We start from the raw sequence: 16,806 nt of genomic DNA, 5'->3' as shown, positions 1-16,806 counted from the left end.
CAGTGCAATTCTAAGGAAGTTTTTTTTGCGTAGACATCATCCTTACTTTTAACTATGGTTGGGTAACATGTTCAGCAGTTTCATGTGAAGCAATTGTTAATGGCCCTTAAGAATTCAGTTTCATTTTAATTAACAATTCGGTTTAATTGTCTCGTTTTTTTTGCTTTTATCTCACAAAAATCAGTTTAGGAAAGAATGAAAACCAGCTGTGCGAGTCTACTGCAGATGTAAAATGTAAATATGTGAATTTTGAAGCATTGTCTATGTTTCCCTTTCCTGCAGGTGCTCATATCCAGTTTGTTCACTTTTCTACAGAAGACAATCATGATTTTCTGGAAATCCGCAACGGACCACATCACACTAGCTCTCTGATCGGTCAATTCAGTGGAAACCAGCTCCCACCAGCATTGCTGAGCACAACACATGAGACAGTGATTCACTTCTACAGCGATCACTCTGAAAACAGACAGGGGTTCAAAGTCTCATACCAAGGTACAGAAAGAATAATCTTATTTTCTGTATTCAGGGGGAAAAAAAAATCTGTATCAGGAATGGAGCAAAGCCAGTTCTTAAAGGCAGCACTCCTACAAATTCTATGTGTAGCTAAACTAATATTTTCAACTGAGTGATTAAGATCATCAATATATTTGGTTGAAAGTTTTATCTGAAGAAGTATATATGGTTTTCAGTTTCAAGTCCCGAGTCCAAACTACTACTCTATACTACTAAAGTACCTCAGATCAGGACTGTAATGAACACTATAGGACTGCGATCCATCGTTGATCTAAATGATAAGTTATCATTGTGTTCATAGGAAACCAATTATTTTTTCTGATATTTCAGTCATTTGGGTACTAAGATATTTGAAGAGATGTCAGATGAGTCCAAAGACCTTTTAGTACGTTAAGTGGTCGCTTATTATTTACGTGCAAGATAATGAATCTGTGTTTTCAGTGATGTTGTAGTATGGATTCAATACAGGACTCAAAAGGATGGCTATGAATGCAATAGAAGAGATTTGAGCAGTCACCATTACTCTCCTGGGTCACGTGTTCTTTGGAGTGTTGTTTGTTGATTTTTTCTTGTCCAGACAAGCCCAGCTCAAGAAATAGTTCAAGTAGGTAGCTGCGTCAGCATGTGTAGGCTGCAAAGGAACAGGTTAAAGGTTGCTCACACCCGAAGAAGGCTCCACAGCCGAAACGTTGTTTCCTTTCTTCTCTTTTCAGCGTGGAATAAACCTTTAACGTTTTCCTTTGCAACTCAAGAAATGTTCATGAGCAACATGTGAATTCACCCTTCGACCACAGCGCACCCTATTTGGTGGAGAATATTGAACATTTTGGAGATTGATCACGCAGCCATGCTTAGCCAAATAAGATATATAACAGTTACCACATTCTTACCTCATCCTACCCAGGATCTCCTCATGCCTCCCTGAATTAGGGCTGTGAGAGTTTTAAGTGGGAGAGGGCACCTGCTGAGGGGACTAATTGGCTGGATGATCAGCGGCACTGGAAGGCACATTCCTAAGGCTCGCGCACCGATCCATCAGTTCCTTATTATCTCCCAGACAAGCACTGCTCTCAGCCCATTATCCAGTTATGTGGTGCTTTTTAAGTATTTTTCGAGTTATTTAAAGCTGATAGAAAATCTCTGCCAGATCTCACTCATTCTCACAGTTTGCTAAAGTCTTTTAAAATTTTGTTTAATGCCTGATGTCCAGTAATTCTAATAATCTCTAATGCAGAGAGAATGAACTATCTGGGACAAGAGAGGTGAAACATTTTTGGTTACTTCATAATAACAAGATATCCGATGATTATCCGGTTTTGTATGGCCTGACTGAGAAGCATGTTTAGACAGTATGTGCAGAAATAGGTGCTTTCCTTTCATGCGTATTAGGTCTGTGGAGGTGTGGTTATGATTTCTAGCCGTTTTTGAGATTTAAGTTGTACTGATTACTGATCAGATGTAATGAGACAGCTGAGGTTCCACTTCCAGAGTAGAGGGTTACCTCTTAGGCATTTTGATTTACCTCAAAGTCTTTTTCCATGGATGTTTCATTGCCTAATCGCAGAAACTCCTCTGCCAGTGATTCCTTCAATCCTCTCTGTACATGTTGCCGCAGTGCAGAATTCACACCCTTTAAAAACAGTGCAGTACGTCTTATATACTGGTAAAGGATGAGTAATTATATGAAATTATTCGACTATGATGGTTAAAGTTTTTGTAAAGAGAAATTGTGCCAAGACTGAAAGAAGATGTCGACATGAACTTAACTTTGATCACTGGTGGCCTGGGATCAAATCTGGATCTGGTGGCAAGTGAGCAGATTGCAATGATCTAAAATGTAGCATCTGTTAGAGATATGTTCACAATTTGAAACAAGTAAGTGGGTTGACACATCCTGTTGTCAATCCTGCTAAGAAGAGCACTCAACGCAGAAGAGTGCTCTGAAAAGTAGGGGTCTTTGGTGTTGGCTTCTTGAGTTGTTCTCGTTGACTCGTTAGAGCAGAATTACAAGACTTCATCTAATTTTAGATGTTGAGGGAAAATTAGTAAAAGTGCATCAAATAAATATGAATTTAAGCATGTGTACGAGATTCCTCTTCAGATATGACAAGTTTCTATATGTTGTGTTGATGCTTCAGTTCTCAGATAGTTACTTATGTACTGTAATTGTGTAACTTGTGTTTTTGTTTGTTTTCCCTGTGCATGTAGCATAATGGTTTTCAACTGGACAAAAAATCTTTTCCCCTGTGTGCCATCACACATTGCAACATAAAGCCACTTCATAGTAAATCAGTAGATAATAGTGGTATTATTCAGGCACTGCTGATAGTTAGGGAATGTCTTCCCTAGCTTTCCGATAAAGAGCATATTAGATACATTTCTGCTTGTAGTGTATCATTTTTTTTCACTGACAGGGATGGGTATAACCAAGATGACAATTCCTCTATCCATCAATCCAAAGCAGACAGGATCTAGTTTGTAAAACCCATATCTCAATTCAATTGAGAGCCCGTGGGCCAGGCTTGTCAGACATGTATACATATTTATAGGTTTTAATTCGTATCCAATATTTGCTGTCCAACTATTCAGGATGTAAAATATATGCAGTCACACAATTCAAACATAAAGCTCTTGGCCTTTTATATAAAGAGAATTATAACTTTTTTTTACTGCTCCCACTGCAGCCTCTTCTCACTTTAAATATCAGAAGAAATAGAATTTTGTCAGTAGCCTATAAAGCATGAATTAATTGTTCTGTCGTGAAAACCTCAAACCGTCCCAATTTACAGTATGTTTATAAAGAAAAATCATACCACAGAGCTTAATGCAGAAAATAGAAAATGCAGAGTAATTGTCAAAGATAATTCTAGCCTTTTTGTTAAAAAGTCACTGACATTTGTAACACATTACATATTTTCTGTTGCTTCACATACTGATTATTGTTTTGCAGAGTACAATCACAGCCCCTTAATGAAATGAAAAATGTCTGTTTCATTGGTTAATGCAATCTTTCCTTGAAAATTGCATGTGGATTACTTATTTTAATAGGTGTTACTGATCTAAATGCCAACAGGAATGAGAATCATATTAAGGCAATCCCTTGACAGATAGCTAGAAATGTACTATAACAATACAAACTCAATTCAAAATGTTGGGAATAAAAACATTTACAAAGTGTATTCATCCATAAAAGAAACTTTTAGATTCCTCTTAAAGTACTTCATGGATACTTTATGAGTGAGGATAATGGCACATGTCCAGTGGATTTTAGCTGAGGGTATTGTCACTCTAAACTTTTATTTTTCAGCATATGAATTACAGAGCTGCCAAGATCCTTCGCCATTTCATAATGGATACATCATCAACAGTGATTATAATGCAGGACAATCTATAACCTTTGAGTGCTACCCTGGATATGTTCTGATTGGACATCCTGTTCTTACTTGTCAACATGGAGTCAACAGACGATGGAATCGTCCTTTTCCCCGATGTGAGGGTTAGTACGCGATGGCTTTTTGCCTTGCTTTTGGCTTATAACAGAGAAGAAAGAAAAGCATTCTGATTTGTACCGTTATTAATGTGTTACATGATAATGTACAGTATGTGTATGTTTTGGTTTGGATTTTGTTTTGAGATTGGTAGAGTATTTTTGCTGTTCTAACTATTCCCTTTCTAGGGATTTCAGAGAATTTGTGAATATTGGAGTGTCATTCAGCACACAGTATATTCACTGTGTATGCTGAGAATGTTTGTACGAATTAACTAAGGAGCTGAGATTAAAAACAAAATACACATGTTACAGCATTGCAAATATTCTTATGACATAAATACTAATAAATCAAGTTGAAATACAACGCATATATAGTAATGTACTGTCAGGGGCACAATGCAAGAATCCATAAATATGACCAACTTTGCTAATAATAATTCCGGAAAACAGCTTTCCATGGAAACACATAGAACCACTGTAATTCAAACTGTAATAACATACTTTCTTAAAGAATGTCTGCAAATACTATAGGGCTGCGTATTCACACAGTTATCATTAAACAAAGACTGACATGTAAATCTCAGAGTCTTGGTCCTTTTTACAGAATAAAGCATGGTAGCTTCAGCACAAACATGGTGCTTTAAAGCAGACATGCATTTGAAGGATCAATGGCAGTTTAGATAGATGTCTGTGTAGACATTTCATCTGAGCATTCAGTAGGGCAGTAGCCACATAAAGCTTTTTAAAGGGAAAAGAACAGTGGGGTTTATTTTCTGAAGATGTTTTTCTGAAACAGTTTCTGACTGCAGATTGATACCAGAGAGGACTAGCATATTTACTGTAGCTGTTTCACTGCTCACCATTACTGTGCATCTGAGAAACCTGAAAAGAAAAACGAAAAAGAGTTCTCTAAGCTTTATTTTAAGATAGGCTTTCAAGATAATTTTGATTCCAGTGAGGCTTTTTTGTGTTTTGTGCCTTTTGAAGGTGGTCATTTTGAATTGCTGATAGCTTTATAGCAATCAAACCAAAGTTTTGTTTCTTTTCATTTACACATGTCTGGTTAAAGCAGCAGAGAAGAGGTATTTTATGACTGTTGCTGAATTTCCATTACCGCCCTGGTGTGCAGACATGGTCAAAATCTGGAATGCTGTATGAAGCATATCAGGTTAAGGATTGCAAGCTCCCCACAGAATAATAAAGCATGTAATGTCTTCTTGATGCTTTTGTGGATAATAACCAATTTACTTATACAGTAGCTGAAAATAGGAAACCATTGTAAGCTGAACCTTAAAAAAAGTAAAAACCAATAGCAAAAGTTAACTAATTATTTCTGAATTGTTCAGAAGCCATAGAGAACTGTAGGAATTAGGAGATGATACGTGAGGATGGATTTAAGAAGAAATAAATATTTTATGCTAATTGTCATTTCTGATATTTCTGTGTCAGCATTGGGATACCTTCTTAAAGACCACTCCTACTTAGAGGAGTATTAAAAGAATATCCTTAAAAGAGAAATCATGATTTTTGCACCTTTAGCAGGTCACCAAATCAGCAATGTTAAATTTGCATAATGAAATAATAATAATAATCTGACTTACTGTAAATGCATTCACTACAGTGAATTCCAACTCAAAGGACTGGATAGACTATGTGGTCTCCTCTTGTTGGTCGACTTTCTCATGTCCACTTAGAGATTGAACATGTTCTTTTATGAAGACATGCATTTGTGAAAAATATAGGCATCACAGGCCTTCACTGAATTGACTAATAGAACAGTACTGATTATATGATTCAGTGTAGATAATTGAAATGCCTTCCATTTAACTGGAGCCAGGAGGTATATCTAAGTTCAGACTGAAATGTTCTGACATTAATTAATTACCCTTTGGTGCTGCTGCACATTGTAATTTAACTTGGACAACCTAAAGGCAACATACCGAAATGCTCAGTAATTCATCGCAGTGCTCGCTTTCTCTAGTAGTGTGGAATTCTTAATCAGTGTAGGGAATTAATTTATGGATCTTTTCTAGACCGTAGTTTTTAATCTTAGTTGAATTAGCTTATGAAACTGCTAATATTACAGTACAGTACATCAAATCTATAGACTTGATGCCTCAGTTCTATTGGAATCCCATTATTTATAAATTTGAAAAAAAATGTGCTACCGAGATATATCATATTAAACTTCTAATTTTAAATATAAGTCAAACCAAGTACTGTAAAGGTCATCTGGCAAGTTAAAATTAACTTGAGTAAAACTTGGGCATTCCAATCTCATTAGACTGTGACTGCTTCTTATTAAATATTAATTAAAAAGGAACTTCCCTTGAAATAATGTGACCCCATTATTAATTTATTTATATTTTTTATAAATCACTTTGGTGCAAAAAGAACTCCATGCTTGAATTTGCTACCCAGATTGTATTTTTTTAAACATGAACACTGCATTTGCTGTATTTGTTAAAAGACACAAAACAACCAGTGAATTAAAGAAAGAAGTCCACTTTGAATGATTTGTAGGTGAATGTCTCAGTAAAGAAACACTGGGTTATATTTGTCACATTATATTTTTTTTGGCATCTTTTAATAAGAGGTTCAAGTAGTTCTTAACCTACTTAAGAACTACTTCAGCAGAGAAGAGTTCTTCAGATTGATGTGGTCAGGATACTAAAGATTCATTAGCAGCTTCATTACATTCATCATTACCATTGACTTTTCTCAAGGAAAAATCAGACTTAAGTCCTTTGTCCATGGTAAATTTGTATATACACATGTCATTATGAATGATAGTATTTGAGAGAATGTGAATGTTTTTCATCTGAGGCCATTTTACAACACTACAAAACAGAACTACTAAACAGCCTTCTAATTCTGATTTGTACACAAACCATCTCTAAAGTATATACTTACAGTGTACAGTGCTTATATTTTCCTTGTAATGACTTGAAGACAAGAAAAATTGGTTTTTCTAGTACTGTACCTTGCTGAAGGACAGATAGACCTGGGATCCCTATCAGTTAAGTCATTGACAGAGCAGTACTGAGAAGGTCAGTAGTTTAAAGCAATTCTGCAACTACAGTACAAATAATAGACACAGTTTAGTAACAAGCAACAGGGGTACTTGGATGTTAACTACTGATGCATTGTTCTCTAGATCTGCGACAGTACCACTGATGCATGAAGCAGAATTTTTCCTGGTTGAAGGCTGATATGATCCAATGGATTTCTTTAGTCATTGACTGGATTCGAACTAATGTCAAGTCTAAATGAATTCTCACTTTCATCCAAACCCCCATCGATAGTATTTTATCTTATGCATGTTAAAAATCACTGTTGATACTGAAAGCCTTATCCATTGATAAAACAGCATTTTGTGCACTTTAGTATAGATTTATGTTTGCACATGATATAAGGTGCTGCATTTCTCTGTCTGTTCTGTATCTTGGCTACTGTTATATGGTATCAGGCATGTGGTTCACAAGCCATATCTTCTGTATGGAAATTTGGCCAAAAGATGTAATTTAATAATTTTCTTAATTTTGTGCACTAGCAATTGATTTTTGTCATACACATTGATCTAAACACCCCCCTTTTTATTACAGCACCTTGTGGTTACAATGTCACAGCCCAAAATGGCACAATATATTCACCTGGATACCCAAATGAGTATCCCAACTCCCAGGACTGTACGTGGCTGATTACTGTCCCTCAGGGTCATGGGATTTATATCAACTTCACTCTGCTCCAGACTGAACCTGTCACTGACTACATTGCTGTATGGTGAGGATGACTTCTACATGTGTGTTTAGACTGATTGTAATTTCATTGTTTACATAGGGTCATTGCATATTAGAGTAAAATGGATGGTACTGTAGTTCTGTCATGTATAAAACTTGATGTTTAATAAGGTACAATCATTGATAATAGATTTTAAGAGTTTAGGACTATAATGCTAACTCTTTTGTAGGACACACTTCTCCGTAGCTTACAGAACAGAGGTAAAACAGCGATGCTTATTACAATTGCTAAAAATTGCTATACAAATTGCTAAAAATAACAGTTATACATAAGTTATGCTCCCAGATATATACTGTATATACTCAAAATTCATCTAGTAAAGGTTAATTATACTTAGTAATGTGAATGGAAGGACATATTATTTATTTTCTTTTAGGATATCCTACATATTTGTTTTTCTCTCCAATAACCACATCTTTCTTTCTGTTAAAATGATTGTTCACTTATTGCAGGCTATTGCTATGTAATAGTTTTCATAGAGTATATATTTGGTTATTATTCTCATCCTCACCCCAAGACCTTTATTTAAAATTTAGTGGAGATGCACATATATTTTTTAGTCACATACTGGATTACCAATCATACATTTCCTATGTTACAATACAAATGAGAGCAATTATATAAACTGTCTCTGAGCTCCAGTATAATCAAACTTTGTTCAGGCTGCCTGAGCTGATTGAAATAACCACCAGAGATATTGCTGGAATCCATTATACTATACAAGCTTTTTCATTCCAAGCAATTTAGTTAATTAATATTCAGAAACAATTAAATTGGCCAAAAAGTTTTCTTTTCTTGAAATTGCTGAGCAGCATCAGTTGCATATATTTACTTTATTCTTTACAGATTATGCAGCTACACATTGACTGCCTTTATCTAATAAAGTTGTATTAGAGTCATTGCAAATCCTGTGTCAGATGTGAATGCAAATGAATTTCTTAACTCTGTTACTTTACAGTAATAAACTACTATCATGAAGATGGTGTCTGATGGTAGCAAGAAAATTGATTGTTCATTTTTCTGAATTGATTTTAATCTAAAGCATATTTTTCTCCTTTAGGGATGGACCAGAGGAAAATTATCCACAGCTTGGAGTTTTCAGTGGCAATACAGCTCTTGAATCAGCCTACAGTTCCTTTAATCAGGTTCTTATTAGGTTTCACAGCGACTTCTCCACGAGTGGATTTTTTGTCCTCAATTTTCACGGTCAGTTTCTCTCCTATGTGCATGTTAATGCAACTCAAAGACATATCTTAAAATACTATGGATATGCAGTCTTGAAATTAAATTCGAAGCAGAATTTAAAGTCAGTACAAATTCTTTAACATTTAAGACATCTGCAAGTGGAAAGCTGATAATACACAGTTTTGTATCTGGAAAGCTTTTACCATTACATTGAATATAACACCTTTGTTAGACAGGGAGAGACTCCTACTGTTTTGGCTTTGTAAGTCAAACAAGTACAAGAGAAGAGAAAATATTTAGAAATTATTGAAAATATTATAGGAATCTTATTGTATAGTGCATCAAGGGGTTCCTTTTTCAGTCTACATCAAGATTTCAGTCGTATTTCGCTTCAGGTGAATAGTGTGTAGATTCTGTATTTAAGTACAATTTGTTTCAGAATTTCTTCTTTTCAGTACTACTTTAAACACTTGTTTCTTATGCATGTCTCATCTGGCTGCTTCATAAGCACATAAGAAAGGTTACAAATGAAAGGAGAACATTCAGCCCATTTAGCCTGTTTAGTAGCTAATTGGTACAATGATGTAATGCAGAGGTTTCTTGAATTAGGCCAGGGTATCAGCTTCACCAACATGGCTGGGTAGCTTGTTCCATATTCCTACACCCCCATAGCTAGAGGTGCTTTCTTCCACATAGTTTCTTAATGTGCCCTCTGGTTTGTGTTCCACTGTTCATTCTGAAGAAATCAGCTGTGTTGATTTTATCAAAGCCTTAGTGGATTCTGAATACTTGAACCAGGTACCCTTGTAATCTTGTGTTCTTTCAGCCTGTCCATGTTGGACATTCACTTAATCCCCGGAATGTGTCTGGTTGTTCTTCTCTGGACTGATTCAAAAGCAGCAATATCTTTTATAAAACGGAATGACCAAAATTGTATACAATATGCAGTACTAAATGAGCCCATCTATACAGTATATATATATATGAGTACATTATACAATTTTAACATATATATATTGATGTTCAATCAGAAATTATAACAGTAATTGAGAGAGTACTGTACTTGATGACTTTAAGGAATCAATCAACATAATTACAGTCTCATGGATTCTAAATATACAATATACATACAATTTCTTAATATAACACCAAAAACATGCATGATGTATAATATAAATGCACATTTACTATCATGAACTAAACATCAAACATGATTGTATAAATAATTAAACTCTTGAGAATTAGAATGTGAATAAAGAAGCTCTATATTCAAAGATCTGTTGGCCAAATGTCCTCAATGAGTTCAAACTCCCCACTGAGGCAATGGAGATGGCTGGATTGGTCTGTGGTCTGACTTTGCAGCTGCTCTATCTTTTCTGGGAGTGTCCCAGGGACAGAAAGGAGAGTGAAAGAGAGCTTTTCCTTTTGTGGGGCTCAGCAACTAGCATTGGTCCTCAGGCTGCTCTGCCAGAAGTTAGCATGGCTGAACGTCGGTCTTGAATAGTCTGTACACAGTTGTCTTCCTGGGTCTAGCTGCAAGGTAGACATGTGCGAGAACTCAGTTCATCCTGGCTATAGCCTGATACTGAATATGCTTGGATATTCAGGATGTCAACAAAAAAGAGTCCAACTGTCTTATTTCGTTGATCAGGTGAAAATAACAGTGGGTTTGCGAACTTGTGTGAAGAAACGGAAGATTTCTTCTGTTTCAAAATAATAAAATTATAACGTGGGCAGTATTCTGTACTCTACTGACTCACTTTCTTGGGCTTGGTTCTGACTCCGACTGCTTGGTTATGGTTAGAACAGTCAGATTGCTAGTTCAGCCGGAGAGAGAAGAGGGGCTATGAAATATGAGTTGGGTTCTTGCTTTTAAGGTGCAACATCACAGCTGGTGATTGGTTAAGATGCTATCAGGTATATTTCTGGTGCCCACTCTGCAGATCCCCCATTGGTTGATTTTCATTTAGGTGATGGACAGTGACATTGAACCCATGGTCTTGGAACGAAACAGCATGCAGACTTAATGGAGCCCATCTGCACAATATATTATTAAATGGTTCATCTTGGATACAGCTTAAAGATGTCTTTTATCAGAGGGGTCTCTTAGCTACATTGCTGTGTACTTACACAGAGGATCATGCTGCTTGGTCAAGGCAACACAAAGATGATTAGAAATCTTTAATAACACTTAACTCTAAGTGTAATTATAGAACTTGATTCTACACATATCACATCTTGATGTAAATTCTACACTCTTGATTATATATCCTAACATTTTATTTGCTCTTTTAGTGGCTTCTGCACATTGTTTAGAAGGTGTAAATGATGTGCCAACATGAACCCTTCAGTCCTTTTAATAAGTAGCATCTTCTAGTTCAGTGTTTTTGCCATCTAGTATTTACCATATCAGTCCTGGATTCATTTGACACCCTTAAGAATGGCAATCCAATTGGCATATTCCTTAAAAAGTAGTTAGGATGATATAGAGACGTTATAGATTTTGTTTTTACTACACATAAATCAATTAAAAATGATTCAATTGTTAAAATATCCCCTATCAGTCACCAGTAGCTGCTTACTGTATGTAAGTATAGAAACTGCTGTCATTCTTCAAAAACGTCTACACGATGAAGTGTAAAAAAATGCATGTATGGTACAGTACTTTATATATGTGCTAATTAACATGCTATTGATATTATAAGGAACAGTAACATTATTGAAGCAATGTAAATTTATGTTCTAAAATCTATTATTATTTGTTTTAGCTTATCGTTTGAAAAAGTGCCCAGCTCCACCATCTGTTGAAGAAGCAGAATTTTTTTCAGAAGACCAGGATTATGAAATAGGTACATTTTATGCAATTCAGTATGGTGAATGTAGCAAGGTAGTTCAAATCGTAGATATTTTCATATATCGGTGGGAGGAGTTGTAATTGCATTTTAAGAGTATGCTTCAGTTTGTAAATTAAATTTTGTACTTTAAGATGCAATAATTTACTGGAGGTTAAAATCACACGTAAAGAACAGATAAAAGAGAGCATGTTTACCTTTATAGTTCGGATTAGATTTATTCTTACATCCAGTGAATAATTATTTGTAATTATATTATAATTATTTACTTAAGTCTAGTAAAATTGTTTCTTTGCTCTTTTGTGCTCAGGGGACATTGTGAAGTATCAGTGTTTCCCGGGTTTTACACTGGTGGGAAGTGAAGAGCTCACCTGCAAACTGAACTCTCACCTGCAGTTTGAGGGGCCACCTCCTTCCTGTGAAGGTAAGAGACACATTGATGGTGAACACAACGATTTGCTGAGGTGTTTAAATAATAGATAACGTTGCATGAGAAAAGCCAAATGCCTTCATTCTTCTTTCTTGCTCTTTTTTTATTTCCTGCACTCATCATATTGATTTTAACACCTCCTGTACTTTCTGTAGATTGCAGTTCTGCTGAATTTACATATATTTGCATACATTCGTTAAAGACAGCAAACTTCTATATTATTCCCAGTAATCAGTAAAGTCATGAACGTATATTTTTCACTTATTTTTTGCTGTTCTTAGCAGTAAAAAAGAAGTGTTTGCAGAAAGAAGGAATTGTCTTATTTGGTTTCAATATTATTTTAATCTCTCTAATCTCTCTTTTTGCCCTGAAGGAGAAAATGCCTGATTGCTGTCATTTTAATTTGAGCCTGTTATTCAAACAATTAGAGACTTAACAAAGGTTTTAATAGGCTTGATGCCCCATTTACACGTTACATTACTAATTACAAAGGCGGCATCATAAATCATGCAGGTGACAGTCAGTACTGAAACCCCTTAATGAAAACAAAAAATAACTGACTAATGATTTTGCTTCAGGTTGAAGGACATGAAGGCAAGTAAAGAAAAAAAGGTTTCTGTTATGTTCTAGGTGCTCTGCAGTGTCAGAGGATCTCGGTTTCTCTATTGGAATCCTCACACACTCTTAATACTGAGTAAAAGAAAATCCAGCTCAAATTCAGTTTTTTTTTTATGAAGACAGGTTTCCATTCCTTGTAATTCCTTTTCACAAGAGTAACACCAATATGATCTTTGATTCTACACATGTAATCAGTTAACCTATACTCTTCAAGGTTAGTTTTTCTTATTTCTGCCATGCATTTCCTGTCTTGTTTCTAGCTCAGTGTCCATTAAATGAGGAAAGGACTGCATCATCTGGAGTGATTCTCAGCCCAGGATATCCTAAAACCTACCCAAATTCTCAGACCTGTTCCTGGACTATTAAAGTGCAAACAGGTTATACCATCTCAATTTACATAGAGATGTTTCAGAGTGAAAAACAGTTTGATGAACTGGAAATATTTGATGGTAATTCTCTTTCCTCTTATCAGTATTCTAAATGTCTTGCATGTGGTTTAATAAAGGCTACAGTATGTGGTGCAGCTACCTGTATATATTGTTTTCCCTTTTCACCTCTAGGGCCTGCAGGCGAAAGCCCCTTGCTTGTTGCACTCAGTGGAAACCATACAACACAACTAAATTTTACCAGCAAAACCAACCAGTTGTATCTGAGGTGGTCAACAGATCATGCAACTAGCAAGAAAGGATTTAAAATACGCTACACAGGTTTGTGAAACAAACCTATGCATTTCAACTCAATATGCAAAAACGTAAAAAATAAGACTTAAGTTGCACAATACAGTACTTAAAAAAGAAAAGGCTATATTCTGTAGAAAAAGGGAATAGTTGTCTTCCTTTTTTCCAGACTGGATGTCAGAGAGGATTAATACTGTACATTAATTGTTCTCCTGTGATGGTGTCATTTTGAATCCAGTTTAGGCCAAAAGGATTTCAGCCTTTCCAAGTTGTGTCTCATTAGGCAGTTGTCCAGTCACAAGTCTCAGAGGAGGATTGGCTAAAGTAGATGTCAATGATCTGCTAATGAATTGTGCTGCATAGCTGTCAGGTTGTTCACCTGAAGTGATCCCTCTTGGTTTGCCTTTGGGTGTGATCTGGTAAAATACACATGGTCACGATCACTCTCCCTCCCTTAACTGCTCTCTTTTGTCTTCTTGCTTAGTTTCACACTTTGTTTTGGCTTAATCTTCCAGTCATCAAAGGCAAAGCCATCAGAATTAAATTTAAACAGTGTGATCAGTTTATCTGTCCTTTTGTCAAAATCCATCAATGCATTGAATGCTGTATTATATTTTTTTTTTTCCTAATTAAGGAATGATACAATCTGAGCTGTATTAACTGTTTTGATTTTTAAAGAATTTGATTTGAATTACTGTCATGATGAAAGTGAAAATTAAACATCCAGAAAATATTAGGATGGTTATTACAATTATCTCTCCTATTTAGAAATACTGGAAACATTAGCTAGATTAAAATAGTGTGCCTTTAAAATGGCACAGTTCAGCACCTGCCCACTTTTGTAATTAAATTTCTTGAAAATCTTTTAAGTAATTTAGCAAAGTTTAACATGAGAGTCTAGTATACTTCCTCTTGATCTTTACAAAACTGCTATGGGAGCTGAATCCTTACCTAGTAAAAAGGCTTTTTTTAATGATCAGTACTTTCAAATTTATTTTTTAACAGTCCACTGGGCTTTGATCAAAGCAAATTATAATTTGATGCTGCCCTAGGTTTTAAAATATGGTCTAGTCATCCAGAACCTGGAGCGAACCTTTTAGGACTATTAATCTGAAGGATGTAGGTGCTGCGTATGGATTAGAGCATGTGAAAAAGGAAACGATATGACTTAAAAGTGCATAATGTACTATATATTGGTTTTGGACTTAAATGTCCAAAACTGAGGTTTAGCTTTTATTAAGAGTTCTTACAAAGCTACTGTGAAAACTCTAACTTGGAAAACGTTTTGATTTCGGCTTCCATGCCTTCACGTTTGCTTTTAATACATTTGCTAGTGTATACTGTATATACAGTATAACCCCCTGCACTTGATTCAATAGAGAAAGATTGCTGATTTTCCAGAATTTCTAACTGTACAGTTATACAGTGCCTTGCAAAAATATGCAGACTCTTGCACACTTTTCATGTTTTGTTGCTTAAAGCAATTCATATGTGTTATGTACAGAACCAACACCACACCGTCCAAGCAAGAAACAAAAGAAAATAAATAACTTAACATGGAATGAAAAAATGAAAGTCATAACTGCATAAGTTTAAAATTACCCTGGCAAAATTAATTTAAATGCACACAATTACTTTAAAGAACCTCACAATAAGTAGATTGTGTGGTAACAGTCATTCATGTGATTTCAGAATAAATGCACTTACTCTGTAAGGTCAGTATGTGAATTTCAAACAAATATTCAACAATGAAGACCAAGGAGCTCTTAAAACACCTCAGGGATAAAACTGTACAGTATAAAGGCACAGATGAGGAGAAAAGTATGAAACTTATCAAAGTGGAAGGTACACTGCTTCAATCACCCTGTCCCTCCTGATGTAGCAGGCAAGGAGGGAACTGGTTAGGACTTCAGTAGCTGAGTGTTTCATTAAAATGTTTACTGGTTACCTATTCTAATCTGTACTTTATTTAAAATGGAATTGTAAAGAGCCTTGTAAAAGTCCCTGATTTTTATTGTTATCATTTTTAGATTTTTATAAAATGTGTACTGTATGAACAGTAAGGGTTCCCTAGCTCTCTGAACTCCAGTGATGTCCGATTTAATCTTATTTCTGTAAGACAAAGAGAGCCGTAGGAGGTGGAGCCAAGGTTTTTATTTCACTTTTTAATCATAGATATAAAAAATTAATTAAGAGAGTCACACAAATTGCCTTTTTTGATTCCAACTTTCTATTCTATTTCTTGTAATTTAGCTTCATATTGTAGTGTGAACAGCGTTCCAAGAAATGGTGGCGTTTTCAACAGAACACGAGGGAACGCAGGCAGCAGATTGTACTATTTCTGTAATGCAGGCTACAGGCTTGTTGGTCAAAGTAATACAACCTGCAAACTCCATCAAAATGGATTATATCACTGGGATTCCCCAGTTCCACTCTGTCAAGGTAACAGCTTTTTTAATGACCTATATGTATATTTCATTTCACTTCATTTAAGAAATTAAATAATTAAACCAAAATTGCATGTTGGCTCCAGTTATATTTAAAACACTATATATTTTGAGTATTTTGGCACTTGTTAATCTCATTCATCAGATTAGTCACCAGTGTGACTAATCAATTTTGTTTCATAGCTCAGTGAATTCGATGTATCCAGACAACCTTCAGAGGTGGTTGTTCCCTTAAAGTAGCATCCCTGTTGCTAATAAAAGCTTGACAGCAAGGCCTTACATACAGAACGACAAGAAAAACAAATTTGAATTAACTTTATATGTTGTTTTGTGGTCACTGTTCATTCATTTTTCCACTAATTATCATAATGAGAGAATATATTGCCATAAAAAAACTATTGGGTTCATTCAGCTCTATCTAAATTTAAGATAGATCTATCTGTCTTTTTTAGGGAGTGACTGTTTCAATTTCTTGGGTATATTTTAGTTTTTTAGGAAACTGAATTGAAAAAATTAGATTGACTTTCATTTGATAGTTTGGGGATAATAGAATGGGAACAAATCGGAACTGATACAATCTTTGGTATTCGTCACATATCAAAGTTTTATAGAAGAAGTCAAACGTCATTCTGCATACAGTAGCTCAGCTTTCACTATCATTCCATTTCCTGACCAGTATTGCTTTATCTTTTTTGATTACATTAGTTGTTGTTCCCATTACTTCATTGGGTGTTATTAAACACTGCCTACTTTTAATCTAATTTGGAGACGGATTCAATATACAGTATAATGC

General features: G+C 35.3%; 1 protein-coding gene across 1 annotated transcript in view; it reads left to right on the top strand.

Moving 5' to 3' along the window:
- Window positions 1–16,806, top strand: part of LOC148646414 (CUB and sushi domain-containing protein 1-like) — a 611,078-nt gene that overhangs the window by 560,660 nt on the left and 33,612 nt on the right. The window contains exons 41-49 of the mRNA XM_088609709.1: window positions 283–492; window positions 3,821–4,009; window positions 7,609–7,786; window positions 8,865–9,010; window positions 11,758–11,838; window positions 12,152–12,265; window positions 13,150–13,338; window positions 13,450–13,596; window positions 15,820–16,008. Coding sequence (XP_088465835.1) covers window positions 283–492; window positions 3,821–4,009; window positions 7,609–7,786; window positions 8,865–9,010; window positions 11,758–11,838; window positions 12,152–12,265; window positions 13,150–13,338; window positions 13,450–13,596; window positions 15,820–16,008 — 1,443 coding nt within the window. The remainder of the gene's footprint in view (window positions 1–282; window positions 493–3,820; window positions 4,010–7,608; window positions 7,787–8,864; window positions 9,011–11,757; window positions 11,839–12,151; window positions 12,266–13,149; window positions 13,339–13,449; window positions 13,597–15,819; window positions 16,009–16,806) is intronic.

This window comes from Lepisosteus platostomus, chromosome 17, assembly GCF_059453375.1.
Source record: "Lepisosteus platostomus isolate fLepPlt1 chromosome 17, fLepPlt1.hap1, whole genome shotgun sequence".
NCBI lineage: Eukaryota > Metazoa > Chordata > Actinopteri > Semionotiformes > Lepisosteidae > Lepisosteus > Lepisosteus platostomus.
The sequence above is the reverse complement of the archived record's forward strand: the minus strand, read 5'-3'. Positions and strand labels throughout refer to the sequence as shown.